We start from the raw sequence: 21,032 nt of genomic DNA, 5'->3' as shown, positions 1-21,032 counted from the left end.
CCTTTGCTGTCATGGCTCCAAGTTTCACTGGAGCTACTGAGATGGGGCGGGCTAAACCACAGTCTGTTAGAGCAGCCATCTGCTGTGGGTATATCGTGATGCTAGACTGAGCTAAACACTGCTGTTTTTTTATTTTATTGTGCATAGATCAATGTTAAACTAATATACGAATGCAGACAGACATTGGTGTTGGATGAAATCTTTATAATCACCAATCAGCTTGTGCCTAAAATGTAATATGGTTACAATCACAATAATAGTTTCATTATTAAAAAAAAGTGAAGCTGTCTAATCAGACATATTTAACTCCATGGTTGCCATTACATGCACTTGCCGAGGCTTCTTGTTACTTTTTTCTCGTGTTGCTATTTAACCAAACTCTCCAGTGCTTATTTGCTGCTCCCTGCTTCAGCTGTTTGGCTTCTTTCACTCATCTGAGCTCTTGCTGCGCTGCTGACAGACCTGCAAACCTCACACATGGGAGAGACGGGCATGCTTTACTTTTGGCCTTTTCCGTCTTATAAAGTGTCAACTCGCTCAAAGGAGTGACAGAGGCATCAGCTATACTGGCTTCACAGAAAGAGGGAGCCTTTCGTCTTTGTGAATGGGGAAAGGCAGCTGAGTGATTGGTCAGAAGCAATGCCACAGAGAATGCTGGCCACAAGAAGACACTGTGGGTGTTGGATGCCAAAGAACCTTGTGTAACTCATCAAAGACGACCATTATGCCTCCCATTGATTTACTTACTCTATGCAGAAACTCTGAAACTGTCATGTTGTTGAATTTCTGTGCACGGTTTATTCCTGTGCTATAATATAAGAAAATACTCGTCGTAGGATTTTCAGTGTGACTGTGATGTCACTACAACGCATTATGTACTATATGCTGCTTTAGATCTCAAGGAACACTTTGCAAGCTTTGCTAAAGAGTAGCTTCTATAGCCACAAGTTGTAATTATATGACCCTAGCACATTAGAGTGCTCAGGGCACTGAAACACATGCTATCAATCATTCATGCAAAACACATAATCATCATTTCAGTGCAAACTTGCTAAACTGAAAACATCTGAAGTCAAGAGGCTTCTCTCTGCATCGCCAGGCAGAATAGTGCATTATTCCAGTAATGTTGGATTATTATGACCTAAGTCATCCTCACATGCCGCACACATTAGTCTGCGACTGCTAGTATACATCTTAGCTCTCTTGAATTATAAATGTTTGCTGATGTCTGAGAGTAACGTCTGGAGCTTAGCTCTGTTGCTAACCAGTTGCATATATAGTGTGTGTATATGGTCCAGTCAGATTGTGCTAACAAGCTTTGAGTGACTCTGTTATCCATTACTGAAGAGTTTATCAGTGATGTCTTTGCTTTTATTTTAAGACCTTTGTTCCCATGTCAGTGCATTTAAAAGCTCCAGCATTTAGACTCAGGTAGATGAACCTCTACAAGCACTGGATAACTCTAGCTTTGCTTCTGTTGCAGTTAAAATGAAAATATTGATATAATCATAATTATGATGTTTGCAGTGGACAGTGATGCGAGTGTGTTTCATACTTTGTCATTCGGCCATACAGCTGTTATTGTGATGTCATCACAGTAATCCTGCCCGCAGAGGTACATCTACATGGCTGCTAAAAGACAAATGTCATATTTATTTGAGACATATCACCTTTACCCCCCAAGCCTTGCACTCTCAACTTGTTTGAAATCTGAAGTTTGTCAGCTTTATGTGCTGACAGCCATTAACACTTTGCAAAAAACTATGCAATCAAGAAACTCGTTATTCAGCAGGCATGTTATTACATTAAGACATGAAAATCTTATACATAAGATTTCTTTTTAAGTTGACAACATAGTTTGAAAGACTTGGATAAAGATTTTAGGAAGTTTACTGCAAAGCGTGATTTGTGTAGGAACTATCTGAAATGTAAGCGAGTAGACTCAGAAGACAAAAATGTGTCTTGCATTTTTTCCCACAAGTCACACAGCCAGACATGATCGCTCCCCAGCTCAGACCACCAGCTACACAAAGTCAAAGATCACGACTGTTTACATTCACCTCTCATCCGTACTGCACTCTCTGATCAGACACCCGCTGGGACTCGCATAATGCCGTTCCCACCAGCCTCCACATCTTATTCTCACAGTAACCCCACAGGAACCCATGCATGAGCTGAGGTAAACCACTGCAGCGACCAGCCACTAACCACTAAGAAATACTTGTGCACTTGTGAATGACTGAGTGAGTGAAAACCTTAACGTCGTCTATCCCAGAGTGGCCCCCGGTAATAGAAGACAGTTTGCCATGTTAGCCTAGTGCTAATCTATTCCCCTGGCGTCTCCACTGAAAGCCTTGTTGCTGGATGGGAACTAGCACGTGGGGTAGAGGGAGGTTATCTGGCTAATATCAGGCAGCGCTCACTGAAGGGGTATTGTCATGCATAAGGGCAGACATGTTTACTGTGTGCTCGGTGTTTTACGAGCTGTCCCCCCTTCTTCTTCGCCTCCCTCTCTTGCCTGCTCATCTCCCCCTCCCCTCGTTTATCCTCCCTTTCGATGACGTAATGGCGGACCCGATGAGAGCCTGAGAAATGGGATGATCTACTCCTGCTGACATACTCACTCACTAATGTTGTCTTTCTCCCTTTCCTGCACTCCTCCATGCTTTCATTTTACTTCTGCCAAAGTGTACTGAGGCACTTTTTTTGCAGCATTATTCTGTGCTGCATCTCAGACTCCTGAATATCCGTGTTTGTAATCCTGGCTTTATTTAAAGAAACACTTGTACTTACCCTTTGCCCCAACTCAAACGAATGTGTTTCTTGGAGCATGAACGCAGATAAATTCTTTAAGACGTTTTTGTCATACTTATATTATCCATATGAGAAGGAAATAGCCATACAGCTGTTGTATAGGTTCCCAGGAAATGCCGTGTAAACATTCAAGGACCCCAGAAGATGACTGACATATTCAAAAACAAAGGCTTGCATGAATAAAATTGTGTGATGGAAATTGGATGCAATCTTATTTTAGGGTGTTTTTTTTAGGACACTTTGTTAGAATTTAGCGCAAAGCAGGGATGCTTTGCTAGATACTCTTGTTCTTGTGGTATTTTCTGAGTGTTTTAGTTTTGTAACAGTATATTTCTGAAAATGAAGCAAAATGTGTCACATTGAATTCATGCATATTCCTTCTACATTTCATGAGCATAGTCCATGGGTTTCCTTGAGGATGTATTTATGGTTTGGAGCTGCTAGTCACGTACATACGCAGACAGTCTCGCACTAACAAGCTGCAGCTCCACATAACCCCACACCCTAATAACCTCTGCTTGAAGGCTAACTACACTCAAGCTGATCAGTTGAGCCATTCATCCTAATCATCTCCAATCTGTGCTGAGAAGCCTCCACACCTCCACACAGTCCTGCAGCCAACTCTGTAATCATCTGAGACAATAATGCCTCTCTCAACAGCTATCCAAATATTCTTTCATCCAGAAGCAGAAGCCCTCTTCAGCGTTTCTGTGTGTAATCAGCTCTTACTGTTGACTTAGCTTTTGCTCACTTGATCCCATTGCGTTGTGGCACCGGTGAAGTATTTGCTAGCTTGTTAGGCTTTTGGAGTGGAGGTGGACAGATGGTTATGTCCTTCGCAGGTGCTTGTGAACAGTGTTTAAGATTTAGCTTCTCTTGGTTCTTGCCAGTTGTAGTAGTAATAATAATAATAATAATGATAATAATGTTAGCAGTTGTTTTAATAACAATTGTAATAATAATGTATTTTTTTAAGGCATCATTGTTTAGTTTGCATTTTTACAGTCATGCATGAACTTAAATCTAAATGGATGCAGACACCACAGTTTTATTGTTATCTAACTTGGATTCAGTGCCACCCAATCAGTAGTGTTTACTCCATTGTCTGGGCTGTAAGTTGGATCAAATCCACCATGATGTGTTTGTTTTGTGGCGACTTTCCCAATCACTACTCATTCTGCTTCTTTTCACCCCTTAACATGATATCCTTGCTTTTTAAGTGGTCGGGAGATAATGAGAAAGATGGGAGGAGAGAGCAGCCGAGAATTAGGGTTAGAGTTTCAGGTTCCACTTGCCGACGAGTGCCTCCTCCACTGAACCATATCCAGAACTCTCACAGTTGCGACCTGTCTAATTAGCTGAGCCGGAAAGGAGGTGGGGTTTTGGACTGAAGTAACACACGCGGCCCATCTGGGTTTTTCTTGGTGTGTGTGAATATGAGAATAAAGGAAATGGTTCGTTAGCTGCATGGCTGCTTTAAGGATCTCATTCCTTACGTCATACTCCCCCCTTGCCTTTCTATGTTGGGGGCCCCCTCTCTTCTAGCTGTTTACAGGCTTCCTCTGCGTGCTTCACAATGACAATTAGCTTCTCATTTTCTGCAAGCTAATAAGCCCTTTAATCAGAGTGCTTGTCAACCTCAGGGCAAGGAAACTCTAGAGGAGTTGATCCTTAGGATCAAATGACTGGTAGAGGAAAAGAAAGGGGTAAGTGGGAGAACAAATAGAAGGGGGGGAGAAGGAAATCAGGCTGCTGAACTTGGAGAAGGAAAAGAGAATCAAAAAGTGAGATAATAAAGCTGTACTAAGGTAAAACTACTAGGCCAGTTTCCATTAGAGATGTCGTCTAAAATATAAATTTGATGGGCGGATTTATGATTTAATTTAATAAAATGCCCAAAAAGAATATGACTAAACAAAACTTGGTCCCGACTACCGATTCAGTGTCCTTGGATCATAATTTTTAAACGTGAAAACACGATGTTTGACTGTCAAGCGTACTGAATGTGGTTTTCAGGATGTTTTTAATCAGCTTGTTCTGAAACAGTCATTTTAATGTATCCAAATCTGACAAGTGTTTGTTTTATACATCCGTAATCAATACGAACGAAAACAGTCTGCCGCTGACAACGGCTCTGCACACAACATGTGCCTTTAATTACACACCCACACCATCGGCGACACACGCACGTGCAACATACACTTGCATCACCGTTGGCATGCAAATGAGCGCATTGATTTGTTAAGTGATGTTTTAACATCCTTACGGACAGCTCTCCATAAGTCCTTAAAAGGGTTTTTAAGGACCAGTGAGGCAAGGAGGAAAGCGTTCACTGTCACCTCGTTAAGACTGAAGTGAAATCCAGCTCAATCCAGACCATAAAGCTAACCGCAAACCACTGCGAGGCACCGAACCTTCACAGATAGGCCCAGCGTAAACCTGTAGTATGGACACGCAGTTTTCCTTTTAAGCAGAGCAAAGATAATCACTACAAGAGGTCCCACATGAGGTTAAAATAAAGATAATAAATTTCCCACCTGCGAGCAGAAAAAGCTTTTCAAGATGAGGCTGTGGGCCGGTTACTGACTCGAGATCAGACGCTCTCAGTTTTGCTTCTCAGGACTCAAAGCAACCCCAGTTTAATGTCCACCAGCTGGTTAATTGCAATCACTTGGTGTTTCTTGTCTGATGTCTTAAATTAGGATTGTATGTCTTTAAATCCTCAGTCTAGAGTACAGGTCCCTCTAAAGAGTAACATATTGACAGACATGTAGTCAAACTGTCATTCTTTTTGAGCGTTTTGGGTTTTCTTTCTAAACCTAAAGTCTACACTCCAGCTACAGATGTTTCACAAAGGAAGGGATTAAAGTAACCCGAGCCTTGCACGCAGACGAGGCTTGTTCATTATGATACATTTTCATTGGAATCCACATCACAGCGCGGCATGCTGGAACACAAGCAAAATAAGCATGCAGTTCACAAAGAGTATATAATTATATGCATTTGAATACATGGCGGCTTTGATGGGGAAAAATGATTTGGGTAAATGTATCATTCTTCTCCTTAGGAGAATATTCCAAATTATTGTTGCTGTTGGAAACAAATCAGAGCACACAACAAAAGGGACCCCCTTGCCCCCACCCCACCCTCCCCTGTGCTTCGAAGGTGTACTTTGTCAAATCTGTAACAATAGGAATGTGGGATTCCAGTTACTTCTACCCCCTATCAGCATTTACATAAAGGCATGCTAAATTATTCATTAATTATCAGAGAGTCCCCTGTGGATGGGGATGACACACACACTGGCTGCTAATTGGCCCATCAATAATCCTGCCTGGTTCTCCTAAAGTGGCACCAGATCCCACCTCAGGAATCTACTATCTGCCTCAACCTTCTGCTCAACTGTTTCCACAGTGTGGCACCACATGTGGAAACGTCTCCACAGCTGCTCACATGACACATTGTTAATGAGTTATCAGAACATGCCTAATTTCTGTACTTCACTTAGGTTCCTTTGATGGATTATAAATATGTTCCTTAGGTGTAATCTTCTTGTTATAAATCGAAATTAGGTTTATTGAGTACCTGCATAGTATTGTGTGGTATTTTCGGAGTTATATATAATTTTATTATTGTGAAAAGGCAAATGGGAAAAAATTGTATTTACTCTGTTGCTTCCCCTCCTCCCATCCGAAAATGTGAATAAATGAGTCACCAATATGACATTTTGAAAAAGGTTAACTGAAGTAGCTGGCAGTAGTTGTCATTGTTAAATGTGACACAGTTAAGCAATGTCAGTGATGGGGACTTCTCGATCTCAGAGTGTAAGTTTTTATAGGAAGAGCAAGAAAACCAAAATAAAGCACTGGGCTCATGTCAATCATAGTGTCGCCTAATGCAGTGGTGTGCCTCGCAGATTGAATGTTAAGGATGATGTCACTGACTGGTTTCTAGAGTTTGAAGGTTTAGCATTTGTGTTTTTGGCAGATGTGAATCTGATCTGAATCTGTGAATTTGATTTGTTGCAACTGAATTCAATATGACTCAATATTTTAGGCTTTATTGGTGCTGAGGTTTAGAAATTTTGATTGCTTTTGTATTTAGATCTTTGTGTAATTATCATGTGTTTTTCGTGTATGTGTGTGTGTGTGGGGCTCCCTGTACTATAGCTGTACTATTAAGTGTTGGATGAGTTTGTTGTTGGTTTCATTCTGTTCAGTGGAGTCTGATCAATGGCACCTTTCCCTAAGCTTCTTCTATTAAGATGTTTTCTCTGACGTCGGCTCATGATGTAAAATCCCGAGTTTAGATAAAGGGGCAGATTAAAGTAGTTGAATCCTAATCTGCCTGAAACCACTGCTGTTGCGTACAATTTACACACCCGACACCTTTGACGTGATACGATCGTGGCTTTTCTACTGCAGGCAGATACTCTTTGAATCTCTAAGCTTGATCTGCTGAGGTTAAGTTCCTACATGCAGACTTGAGTCAGGGAGACATTGACAAACCAAACAAATACAAAAACAGATACACACTTCCAATTCCAGCAGAGCGCACACAAATTCTCACTTACTCTGTTTCACCCTCTCCAAATGGATCATGCAAATGATTTCCATAAAGGCGGGCCTCAGGAGAGGGAGCTGCAATAACACGGCTGCTCTTTGTTTCCCTTTGCTGAATGACAGTTGATTGCGGTGCACATTAAATGCCCATCAGCCCCAGCTTTAGTTTTAGAAACAGGGGAGCAGGGCCTGTCAAAGGTCAATCCTAGTGCATAATGAACTGATCTCTCTCTCACACACACACGCACACAAACACACACACGATACACGCACAACTCAACCTCTGCTATTAAAGGGAGTTTGAATAAAGAGGATTTTTCTGGCTTATCATGTAACATTAATAAAAAGGGCTGCCCTATGACATAATGTGACTATGGCGATGCCAGAGAGGCAGACAGACATGGAGTCTAGACCAGGGGTGTTCTGTTTTATCTTAAGACTAACGGTTAGATTTGTTTTTTTGAGTGTGATCATAGACAGTAGGGAATACACAGATCCCTCTGCCTGCTAGTTCTGTTGAATCTGCAGCTTTCAGAACAGTTCTCACATGTGAAAATAATAAATAAATAATAAAAAAAATACATGATGCTACAGAACATGCTGCTTAATGCTACATCAGTGACAAGCTGTGCACGAGACGGCACTTTTTAAAGTAGGGTCGGGTATTGTTTGAAACATTTTGAGCCTCAAAGACCAACTTAGCAGGAATTTGAATTTCATCAGATATCCTGTGCCAGATCAGCTTTTTCTAACTTTTGCTCTCATTGCTGTAGCTGGATACACCTTAGCTATAAACCAGAGATTTATTTATAAGGACAAAGTCAGTCAAACTCCCATTAAGCTCTTTGTTGCATCGAAGGATTCGTACAAATTTATTGTATTTGAGTTGTGATTGATTGCCTCCGTGGTTATCCATCTTACTCACAGGGTAATAAACATTTTAAAACTGTTATGTGTTCATAAGTTACTGTATATACAGGGACATTTTAAATAAAACATACATAATGCATCTGGGGAATACAGGGGCAGTAGTGTGTCGCTTACAAATGTATACAGTCACACAATCTGTGCGCAATGCTAAATCAAATGAAAACACACGATGATCAGACTTTGCTTACGTTTGATTATTGCAGCATTAAGCCATAAAAACATTTTATATCTTTGTTTATTGATCTTTTTTTTTTTTTTTTTCATCTCCGGGAACCGAAATGCAGTTTCACTGTTAAGCTTCTCATCAGCTGGGATGATGAGATTCGTGACAGCATCACAAATTCACTCAGTCAGTCAGTCAAGCTGCAGCGTTAAAAACCAGCATCACACCTAAAGCGCACACTCTCCTCTTCAGACGTGTGCTCGGCTCCCTGATTGAAAGTCGTAATTAACAGAGTGGGGAGGAATTAGATGCAGAATGAGCTGTCAGAAAGTCACATTTAAGTGAGGGATGCACTGGTCTCCGCAGTAAAAATTTAAATGATATAAATTGCCATTTAAGTGTAGCGCGGGCTAATGTTTTGTCACAAATTAATGTGACACAAGGCAGCAATGACAATCAAGGGCTGCCTCATTCTAATTTGGTTGTGTTTAGAGGGCTTTTGTGAGCCAGCAGCTTTACACAAATTAACACAATTGTCGGTTTTTATGAGGAAACCATAAATGCTTTTTCCCTCCTTTGCCCGCTAATGAGGAGAGAAAACGGCTTGTATGTGTGGCGTTATGACGACGTCTGCAGGAGAGCAACACGGTGCTCTTATCCGCTCACGACCAGCAGAGAAAAGAACAAAGACAGAAGCTGAAATGGCTCCCTAATGAACTACAAGAGTCCTCTAATGTCTTGATGCTCTCTTATGATCAGATATGGATTTACTGTGCTTTTTGCTCGTTATAGAAATCATTGGCAGATTCCGTCAGAGGAACAATTAGAAGAATATTCTGCTTTCTCTGAGAAATTCACCTTTGAAGGGTATTAGTAATAACTGCTGTTCAGTAATGGGATGTTAGGGGAGTTGCCTTTTGTTGCATCTGTTGACATCCTAGATAAAACCTAACTCTCCATCTTCACCTCTTTTTAAAGGCACTGGAGAGCGAGTTTGTGTCCTGCCAGCTTCACCAGTGGATCGATTTGATCTTCGGCTACAAGCAGCAGGGACCCGAAGCCGCCAGAGCCCTCAATGTTTTCTATTATCTGACCTATGAAGGCGCAGTCAACCTCAGCTCGATCAACGACCCCATGCTCAGAGAGGTGATACAGTGCGTGCATCAACACACACACATTTTAATACACGTAGCTGATTTAACTGCCTTCGCAGACCATGCTGAGTAAGGAGAAAAATTCCATATTAGAGGTAAGTACTCCTGAGCAGCAGTGCTCTCAGATGGACGCTTAATCTGGCTATATTATAAAAGCACATGTCCACCCTCTGCATCTGTATGTCAGGAAGGTTTTGATGCCATTAGCCATGTTAAAGTGCTTGTAGAGTGGCATGGGGGAGCTAAGCTAACAATCTGCCACACAGTATTGCTGAGCGAAGCCTTTTCCTTTGTGTGATACCTTTTGAAAGCACTTCACCAAGTGTTCCACTTTAACGCCTTTAAGCCGCCTCCTTGGCTTTCATTCATTATTCAGTTCACTCACTTTGTACTGCTGCACACACAAGCAACACTGTCCTGCCCGAAAGCAACCAGACAAAACACAGTGTTGAAAAGAAAAACACAGCTAGCTTGCCCACAGCCAAACAAGCCTGACAACTTCACCAATCTGCTGTAAAAGGCAGCTAGCCAGCAGCGGGCCAATTGACCCTGCTCCCATCAGCCTTTTTGACATCTGCATTTTAGTGCCAAGAGGGGCGCATATTCTATTTCTTTTCTCTCCAGAGTAAAGTAACCAGGCGTTGGCTTTCTTTTAAGTGATTATTCATGTTTATTACTGGTTGTTGTGGCTGTTTGTAGGCAACTTCTGAGATCTGGAAACATCCATACAGAAAACTCCAACACAAGGGCAAACAAAATGAGCAGGCGGATCTCAGTTAAAGTTCAAACAGATCATCTTCACAGTTTTGTCGTTGTTTGTTTGTTTCGTGCCCTACCTAAATACAAGAACAGAACAGTCAAGAAAAGGCCACGTTTTCACTTTTAAGAGAGACTCACCATGGTGCTAACGTATAAATGGTGATAAGTTCAGAACACACTAAGCAGGCAAACACCCTTTGCCTCCACTGTACTGCTGCCCTTCATGCTCAGTGACTGGAGCATCGCAGGCACCAGGGGTAGATCCTTGATTTATCACCTCATTCACCCCAATTCCCATCCAGATGTGCTTTGGCCTTTATTCACTCTCTCTCTCACACACATACACACATACACAGACATGCAGATTCATTATCTGGGTTCACCGGTCATTTCCACTCTCAGCCCATTACCCATTCTTCTGTTTAACACACACACACACACACACAGAGCAGAAAATTGGATCACTGGTGCCTCCACTATTTCTGCCAAGCTGTTCCAGTGACAATGGGATTGATAATCTACCAACATACACACACACAGGCCTCAGAGGGAGGTGCTTGTGATTTGAGTGGCATTGAAAAAGCATCTTCGACTGCTGACTTTAAGGATGCATACTTAGGATTTGTATGCTTCTGAATGAGGTTTTTATTTGTCTGTGGCTTTGGTACCACATTTAGCATTTTACTTTAAACAAATTAGTGTAACTGTCTCTAGCTTGAAGTGTTCTGTATTGGTGCACTGGGTCAAACTTTTGTGTGAAATGTCTGGAAAATACAGGGTGTAGTCATGAATATTGGTGTAGTTTAATTAAAATTATTAATTGATGTTTTGAAAGACTACAGTGGCAGCGTAGTACAGAAGCTCATGTTAAAAGTCAGTAGTCATCATATCTGTAATGCTTTAAAGTTAGCCTGCCTTGAGGAGGGGAAAAAAAAGTTTCTTGTTGTTTCGTCCTCGCGGGCTCTCTCGCTGATGCTTTGATTGCAGTTTGCTGGGAGAAAACTCCCTGAGCACTTTAATTAGTTAAATAAACCAAACAAGCATTACCCCAGTGAGCTAATCCAAGGCTCTCCTTCAACTGTGTTTGTGCGGAAGGAAACGTGCCCTGTCTGTGCAGAAGGTGGAAACACAGTTCCAGGCCTGGGGCTCGTCATGGCTGGGCGCTGGGGGTGGCTGAGCTGAGGGCTGCAGGAGCTTTGGGACTGAGGGTTTGGGGTCTGAAAGTGTCCCTAGAGTATGCCATTACTGAGTGACAACTGTTTCAGTCTGAGCTGTGGTCTCGGCCAGACAAGCCCGCATTAGGACAGGCCCCGGGGCTGCTCAGTGTCAGGGGGGCGGTTCACAGATGTGTGTGCATGTACGTTTTTGTGTGTGTATATTTAGGTGGGAAAATGCAGTAGACCGGGCTGGAGGGTTCTGTATTTTTGCTTTGCTGATTTCTGTATTCCTGCCATGCTGCTTCACAGAGGCTAACTCTCCCTGTAGCCCACACACAAATACACGCGTACAAGATTTGTGTGGCTCATACCTTGATGTGTTTCTACATATGCATGCATATGTATACATTCATTCATTGGTATGTGTATACCTTTGTATATTTATGTGTGCTCATCAGCATAAATGCACACGGTTGTGTGTTTATGTGTGCTTTTCTGTTCCGGGAGAAAGTTTGGAATATCTCAGCACAGATTAGTGAGTGCTGTGGAGACCAGTGCTGTGTTTTTCAAAACCATGATTACTTCCTGCACTACCTCCTGCTTCCCCTCTCCCACCCCAAATTTCATCTGTGTGTGCGCGTGTGCACATAGATGGCTTGCATGCACATCTGTGTTGCCTCTCGGTGTATAAAGAGAAACGCGCCCTGTGTAGCCTTCTCATCGTTGTACAGGGCTTCCCCTCTTTCGCATGTGATTATGGAAAATCCCACCACCTCTCACACGAGCGACAAAACACAGAGCCCCGCTTGAGTTGTTTGCCGTTTGCGTAATTCGGCAGAAGACTGGAAATATATGCCCACGTGAGTCAACCTGCTTCGACAGTAAGCCAAAGTCACTCACTAAGCATAAAACCTGCTGGTTTATTTTCACTGGACAATGTGACCTCCTCTGCATAGAGTTGTCTCAGTATTTTAAGGTGGTCGTTTAAAACCAATGATACAATCTGTCCAGTTTCCTGCTTGTGAGAAATACAAAACTATTGGTCTTTTTTTTCTTTCCCTTGGAGGAGTGGGTTGATTTGCATAAAGCAGCATGTTTTACATGGAGATCTATCTTGTCAAGCGACTGAGTAAATCAAAGGACAGGCTGAGACATCTGAGCCGAGGGCGTCTCGGCCATTTAAATGTATAGAATACAGAAAACCTTCATCAGACATGGGCCAATGCTCCCAAAAGAGATTGGCCTTGTGGAAGGCCCCTCATATAATCACCTGAGCATTGCATTGGCATACAGGATAGGACATGCTGACCTAGACTCAGCCACTTTCCAGCCTTCCACAGCCTCATAAATGTCAAATACGCACTTAATGAAGATAGGTTGAGTGGCTTTGAGCTTACGCAAAATGCTTTCCTGTGTAGTCAAAGAGATGGGCAGCATTTTGACCTTGAATAATGCGGTTATGTCACATGTCCTCCCACCAAGAGGCTAACTGTGGATGAGGTGGGAAATGTCATGATAGTGTTACACAGTGTTGATCAGTTTACTGTGACGGACCTTTTAAATCCAGTCTTACAGACCAGTGCTAATAAATGCACATCACACATCACTGCATAACAGGAGCATCGCCTTTTACATCTGGCATGCTTGCACACATGTAGAAAATGCACTTGTGGCCTGAACACAAAACCGCAGACACTTGTTCTAACACGGACACTGTCCCTTCCAGTCTCATGAACAAGCACAACCATTGTCGTGCAATTTATGAATAAAGACATGAATTCTTTTCTATTTTAATTAGCCTCCCAAAAGAAGTACTGCTCATGCGTTTGTGCCGAAGGATTTTATGAGCTAGCGCTGGATTATTACCATCTTATTCAGAGGCTTTGGAGTAAATTTCTTCTTATTCAGATGTAAATGTATAAAAGTAGACTAAAAAAGAAGGAAACCTGAGATTTTATTGCTTCTTAAAAGTGCACAAAAGTATAAAGACCAGTGTTCACATAAAAATAACATGATGTAGAGCTTTTGTTGCTGGATTCTTGGTCTTAAAGAGGCTGATGAAACCTTGTAATAGACAGTTACAATCACTACTTGCCTCTCTGGTTTCTGGTTAGTTTCAGACAATGGGTATGAGCAGACTCATTTCCCAACTTTTTTTGGGGGTTTTTTTCTCATGGAAATACCATACGCAGGCCTCAACCATGAGCTCATTCTCAGGCTGCGCCAAGTCGACTCAAACGTCTCAGCCTACACACACAAGCTGTCACTCCTACACAGCCAGTCACAGAGCACACCAACATACTGACGGGTCTGTCACAATTTTGTGTTGGTCATTTTCCCTCTTCCTGTCCCTGTTACAAACTATCCATCACACCGAGTTTGTCTCACAGGACTGCTTTTGCTTACTATTGTCTGCTTCTTATTGTTATATACATTTCTGCTGAGACTGAATTGCATCATTTTCTGTTTTTTAAGAGGATTTTGTGCACATGCAAATTTTGAATGCTTGCGTGTGTTATCTGGCTGTGATTGCTTTTCAAAATGTTTCCTAAATGAGGCACTTGCGACCCTTAATAAGATTAATTAACACAAATGCGCCATCTACAGTTTTAACCATCTTCCTATAGTCGTGCATGAAGCAGCATTTGCTGGTTCCATTTTCTGAAATTTCCCCAGGTTTTCTCCTTGTTGTTCAGTAAACGTCTGTGGCGATAACTCTTGGGGAGGGGACATTATTATACATTTAAGCAATAATTTGGTTAATAACAAGGCTAATAAATGTAACAATAATTAAAATGTTTGGCTTTTTTCAACCTACAGAACGGTATCGTGGGCAAATGTGTTGCAGCACTTTAGCGTAGCCTCATCTGTCCATACCGTGCTGTGGGCGTGTTCCCACTTCGTGCTAGCTGGCCTGACAGTGACCTGTGTGATGATGTCCAGAGGCTGCTCAGCCGGCGTCTGCTGTGACATTTATGGTCCTATACCTCTTCATTAACACCACCTAACCAAGCCTACAAGCCCGCCTGCCCAGCCCTCCTCTGATTCTGTGTGGTTGCGGAGGAGAAATTGGTGTTTGTGTGTAAATGTGTGTGCGAGAGAGAGTGAGTGTCAGACTGTGAAAAAGTGTGTTTATATGTAGACCGTGTCCATGTGTGCTTGAGCACAAGTGCACGCATTTTTCCCTAGCTCTATGGGCTTTTGTGTTCCTCTTTGTTTTGTTTTCTTTTAGACATTAATCTTAGATTGTTGTAGCATTTATCAGATAATAATATGACCTTCACACACAGCGGAGTGGAATATAACCATTTTTCACTTAGAAACTGAGCCGTTATTGTTTCATTGAAATAGATCGCAGGACACAATTATCAAAGAATAGTTTGAGTGAGAGGAAAACCTCTAACATCTCTCTTTATTTCTGTGTTTTTATTCCTCCCCACTCAGGCTGTGGAGTCTCAGATTAGGAGTTTCGGACAAACCCCCTGCCAGTTGCTAATCGAGCCACACCCGCCCCGAAGCTCGGCCATGCAAGTGGTGAGTAGACACTGACAATCATCTCAAAAATGAATGCATATACTCCAGTATCTTTTAATTCTCCAGGTTAAGCTATGGTGGGTCAGAAAACAGCTGATCATCAGTTCTTCTACCTGTCCAGTTCTTGTCTTTGATTTCTGGTCAGCACTCGGCAAAAACCTTTCTGCCCCCCGAACTGTTCTGTTTAATTTTCCTCTTTTCATGTTTCCTTTACCTTGTGTCCGCTTTCTCCATCTACCACTGTGGGAAAATAGCCTTGGTTTTGAAAGCATCCCCTCACTCATCATTAGTGAGGTGTGTGTGAAAGGGAGAGATCACAAACATTTGTGTGCATGTGCGTTTAGAAAGAGATTTCTGGAGAAAAGCACAGCTTCGTGCTGGAAACCTGGGTCTGAGCCAGATTTTCCACCTGAGCTGAAGAAAAAAAAAAGATGATCAGCGAAAGAGAACAACAAATGGAAGTTTTGATGTGACGGCCCTTTAAGGGCCAAGGAGTTTAGTCAGCATGCCTGCCTGTGATGGACCGAGGCCCCACGAGTCCCTATTAGCGCGGTGTCCCTGTGGTGCTGACAGCTGGCTGTAGACCACCACCCAGCGTGCGCGTGCACACAGACACGAACGCAGACGATTGCTTTGAATCCAGCGCCCGACTGTACGGGTGAATTCCTGTGTAATGTTTTTATTTTTACACCGCCGCACCATAGTTTTCAAACATAATATTCAGGCACCATTTTTCAAACACTTTAATTCCCTCCCCGCAGCTCCATATTGCTCCAGAACACGCTGTTCTCTTTGCTTTTTACGGATCTTGCTCTCTACTTTCTCTCCATCCTCTTTCGTGCGAGCGTGTTGTCAGAGTGTCGGCATCTGCCCATGCTGGTGGTAATGATACTGTCAGTGCTTCTGGTTAGCTGTCAGACACACCGGATTTACTCAGGTCTGTTCTTGATGTTAAACACTGATGTTCCTCTTCTTTACACACAAGGAGGAAAATAGCTTTCTGTTAGAGCTGCTTAGTACAAACACTCTATAAATGGCTGTAGAGCCTGTCTAAGCAGAGGAAACAGTCTGATAGGTCAATGAAATTACTTTTTTGTTATGACTGTTTTAGAGATGGTCTCTCCTGCCGTTTGCTCAGCTTTTACAAGAATAAATCTAGTGCAACCTAGCAAGTTACTGTCATTTTCTGTCTTTGTATAGTCTGTTAGTCAGCTGATAGTACAAGTTTTTAAAATTAGTTACTTGTTTGCAAGGATATTCTTTTTATTATTACTGTAAATTCAACATATTTTGGGGGCTTTTAATGAAGCCAAACAAACAAAAAACAACAACAACCTGAGCAGTGCGTGCATATATATACACACTGCATTTACAGTATAGCAGTTTACTTAAGAATCCTTCTCTACCCTGCCGACATGCACAAGGATCTTTTCTTTTTTTAATAATCTGGTGTTTTCTTACAATAATTCTTCTTTTACATCTGCTCAGTCTTCCTCATTTAAAAGAAAAGTTTAGAACACAAATACAAACTGGACATCAGACTGTAGTCAGCCTGTGAAATCTATGGCGTCTTTGCCTTCTTCTATAAAATGTCTAATATGTGATGTATAATATCATTACTGTGCACACTGAAGGGGAAATATTAATCAACAGACATTTGTTTCGGTTGCTTCAGTTTCTCTGTTAAAACTTAAATGTTGTTCTGAGATTCTCTCCTCATTTACTGTAGCGTTGTTTCAAATGCAGACTCTTGCCTTCTTCTGAACTCTTTGCTAGCTTTTTTGTGCTGCTTAGCTGCTGCTTACCACTATCCTCCTCAAGCCTCCTAACATTCTCTCTGGCCTTCTCTTTCCTCCGTCTCCCTGTGTTTTTGTTTTCCTCCCCGTTTTCACCAACTGCTTCCTTCATCTTTGCGTTTCGCTCTTCGTCCGTTGCGCCACACCTCGGCTATTTCCCCGTCTCTCCCCTTCATCGCGTCGTCTGTCCCGGGGCCCTGAACAGTATCTTCTCCTGCAGACGCCTCTGATGTTTACGGAGCAGATGCAGCAGGATGTTATCATGGTACTGAAGTTCCCATCCAACTCTCCTGTGACACACGTAGCGGCCAACACCCAGGCAGGTCTGACGTCACCTGCCATCATCACTGTCACCGCCAACCGCCTCTTTGCGGTCAACAAGTGGCAGGGCCTGACAGGTGAGAGACTTGAAGCCACGAACATGTGCATTGAAACGAATGACCTGAAGCGATGACTAAAAATAAAATCTCAGGCAGACAGAAACGATCCTTGTTATTGAACTGAGTTTGCTTTCACATAATTATTTTCATGCTGCTTCTGTTCATTTCTCCTCCATACGTTAGCTTCTAATTTATCAGAAGATCAACCTGCCTCGTCTCTGTAGGATGGACGTTGATTTGGGAGACAGTTGACTGTGTCTACTAGATAGCAGTATCAAATGTGACACATGTAGCAGCCAGCATTAGGTCCCACGTCCACCTCCATACATCAGCCGCTTACTACACAAAACCTTATTTACTCAACGTCCATCCTGCCCTAGAAGAAATGTTAAATTTGATATCTAAGTTTACGAGGATGAACACTGATCAGATTTCCCTGAAATTAGACATCATCCATGCATACCACAGGCTGGACATATTGGGCAATTTTTCCTGCTTGGAAATAGTGGATTAATTGTAAGGACCCACTGGAGTCTGTTTAATAAATGATGTGCAGAGCAAAGTTGCCAAAACTGCTTTTAAAATCTCAGAATAAACGCATGAAATAAAATGACAAATTATGAGTGTGTTGAAAGCAGTGCACACTTTCGTATCACATTTCATTTTTTACTTTTATTTTTTAATTTCAGAGCCGATGTGACACAAGTGTACAATACTCATACTGATAATTACATGTGAATCTTAAAAAAAAAAAAATCAAAATCAGGTTATTGGTGAATAAATTAGCTAAACTATTACAATTAATTAATGGATAGAGTGAACCTGAAAAAGTTTAACTAAATGTAAAGGATAAACTGCCCAAAAAATACACAGGTTAAAAGTAAATGAATGATTATATCAGCTAAACATAATTGAAATCACTAAAACAATACATAAAAAGCTCTATCGTGAGAGATTACTTGCTAAACTTGTGGTAAAAGGGTAAAATTGTTACCTCACTCTACAATCTAAGTTTTCTAAACATAATGGGTATATGCATGACGACTTAATCCAGTTTAAAATGAGTTAATTAGACTAAATATCACTTGCTGTGAATATGTTATAGTTGACTTTGTCAGGATAATTAATTTGTTTTGTAATACTTTGTGCTCCGAATGGCCTCGATAGCTTTTTGACAGCACTGATGTCTAATTTGTGGAGCGACTCTTGAGCCTCTGACTTTATGGTTATAGTTTTCAGCGTGTTATAATGACCTCAAACCCAGCACCTACTCCGCAAGGCCAGACAATTGCAATATTAATCCACTCTGTCTTCTTCTTCTGTCAGGTCATCAGGGCTCAACGGTGCAGGACCAGCAGTACCAACTTCCTGTGGAAATTGACCCTCTAATAGGTACGCTGTCCTTTACGACCGGTAGAGAATCCACACACGGGAGTTGGCTTCGTGTGGGCATGAAATGGGGTTTTGTGTGGATTTGTGCCTAAATCGCGCTGCTTGGTGACTCATGGCAGTCTGTTGGGCTGTGTCCCTGGACAGTAGATTAGAGTTGTTTCTCAGCCTCTGCCCTAGTTCACTCGTGATGATATAGGCCCTGCTCTCACACTAAACCATTTGCATGCAAATTGGAATGCAATGAGCTGTGGCCTAGGCCGGCATTTCATCATCAACTCCCCCTCTTTCTCCCTCTCCATCGTCCCCTTTCCTCCCTCCCTTTCTGCATCCTCTTTGGTTTAATTTGAGCGGAGGGAAAGGACGCGTGTCAATGGAAATGAATATGAATGTGGTAATAATGTGTGATTGAGAATGCACGGCGGACGGCTGTCAGGACAATATGGGCGCCTCTCATCCTTCACGACTTGTTGATGAGCAGGAGAAGAGTGCCGAGCTGCAGTGATGTATGGGATGCGCTGGCAGAGAGCAGGGAGAGACGAGCCACCTCTATCTGCTCCCAGCTCTGTTACTTTCCTGCAGCCTCCTGCAATCTCATACACATCTGCGAGGGGGGCTGTTTTTTCTCTCTGGGTGTTGTGGTCTCTCTGAGTCTCATCAGACCATATTCACACTCTTTTTTTTTTTTTTTTTTTTCTTTTCCCCTTCCAAAGACTACTGAAAATAACCAGGGTTGAACCCCAGATATTCATCTTTATCTGCACGCACTGTGCTGTATTTCTCTGCTTCAATGCTCCCTCTGTAGAGGCAGAATAAAAGAAATCTTATCTGTGCATCAGTATTTACACATTCAGTGCGTGTTGCTGTTCTGTGCTTCAGCAGATGTGTGATTTGTCACTGAATGCACAGGTTTTGGAGTATATTTATCCTCCAAAGTGTTTACTGTATATCTCATTTCTAACACTAAAGAATAAATAATGTGCTAAATAATGAATTTTGGTGTTGCTGGGAGTGTGCGTGTGTGTTTTAGGGGAGGTAGCTGGGATTTTTCATGTCAGTAATATATTTACACTGTTTGCATTCCAGGAGGAGCCTGAGCTAAACACAGTAAATTGAGGATGAGCGTGGAGCCATCTGTGGCTTTGGGGAATGTTAAAAATCGGTTGAAATATTATTCATAGCAGATATACTGGACTTTCTCAATTTCCACTCTAGACAGTCTTCTCTGACACCTGTTCTCCATTGCTTTTGACCCCATCAAATAAGAAACCCTTCACACCGAACATATTTCTAGAGAAGAAAAAAGACGCCTCTCGTGGAAATGAGAATGTCGGTAAATTTGCTTCTAACCAACTCGGCTTAATTACACAGCCAAGATGAATTTTCTGGGTCTGTTCGTACTTGAGTGGGGTACATATTTTGTGAAGACTGCACGCTCTATATTACTCAGCCTCTTAGACTCTCATAGAAAATGTGAAGTCCCTATAAACTTAACCCCTAGGATGTTTTATGTTTTCCCTCACAAATCTTCTTTGCACCCCAGCGCTGAAACCTTAGTGGAGGTGCGCTGAAGTGTGAGCTCTTTGAAAGTAGTTGATATAAAACAGTAAAGGGTTTCTCGGATCACGCTCCAGGTTTCATACTTCTCTGGACATCTGTGCATTTTCAACATGTAAACATCTTTATTTTGCTCCGTTTATTTTTATCTCCTCTCGTCTCCTTCCAGCCAGTAACGTGGGTCTTCACCGTCGGCAGATCACAGATCTGCTAGATCAGAGCATTCAGATCAGCTCGCAGTGTTTTGTTATCACGGCTGAGAACCGCTTCATCCTTCTATGTGGTTTCTGGGACAAGAGCTTCCGGGTCTACTCCACTGACACAGGTATCGTTTCACCACAATAGACCAAATATCCAACTGGCCTAATGTGAATGTATCTAAACTAAAATACCTGTAATCTCTCCAAGACTTTCACACATTTGCTGTTTTTTGACATCAGATCCTCACTGTAATGTTTTTGCTTTAACTAAGCTTCTTGTGTATATATATTTTTGGCAGTATGGAAGCTCACAGCATATTTAGATACAAATTAAGCCATATGAAATTGAAATTTAAAATGAATAACACTCCTTTGGCTTTCCTCTAGCACCATCCTCAGGTTGGGCATACTAGTGGTCCGGAAAAGACCAATGAATTCAATACTAGTGGTTTTCCTCAAAACTATTAGGTTATGTAACACAATAGAAATACTACTATTAGTTGTTAGAATCCAAGTATTGCCTAATAAATAAAACGGCATGCATGTATTTTGCCACTGACCCAGTGATCTGCTTTCATGTAGTTGTGGCAAGTGTCCTACGTTTGGTTGCTATACATTTAGACTCCTTCTTGCCACA

General features: G+C 42.0%; 1 protein-coding gene across 4 annotated transcripts in view; it reads left to right on the top strand.

Moving 5' to 3' along the window:
- lrba (LPS responsive beige-like anchor protein) overlaps positions 1 to 21,032 on the top strand; it is a 173,092-nt gene that overhangs the window by 140,874 nt on the left and 11,186 nt on the right. For 2 of the 4 annotated variants that reach the window (XM_014337700.2, XM_014337701.2), the window contains 5 exons: positions 9,448 to 9,615; positions 14,984 to 15,073; positions 17,075 to 17,267; positions 18,576 to 18,641; positions 20,365 to 20,520. In XM_014337700.2, the coding sequence (XP_014193186.1) occupies positions 9,448 to 9,615; positions 14,984 to 15,073; positions 17,075 to 17,267; positions 18,576 to 18,641; positions 20,365 to 20,520 (673 nt within the window). The remainder of the gene's footprint in view (positions 1 to 9,447; positions 9,616 to 14,983; positions 15,074 to 17,074; positions 17,268 to 18,575; positions 18,642 to 20,364; positions 20,521 to 21,032) is intronic. The other 2 variants (XM_042225997.1, XM_005935051.2) reach the window with 1 other exon arrangement.

This window comes from Haplochromis burtoni, unplaced genomic scaffold, assembly GCF_018398535.1.
Source record: "Haplochromis burtoni strain Fernald_Lab_line unplaced genomic scaffold, NCSU_Asbu1 Contig_191, whole genome shotgun sequence".
NCBI lineage: Eukaryota > Metazoa > Chordata > Actinopteri > Cichliformes > Cichlidae > Haplochromis > Haplochromis burtoni.
This window is presented reverse-complemented; position numbering and strand designations above follow the sequence as displayed.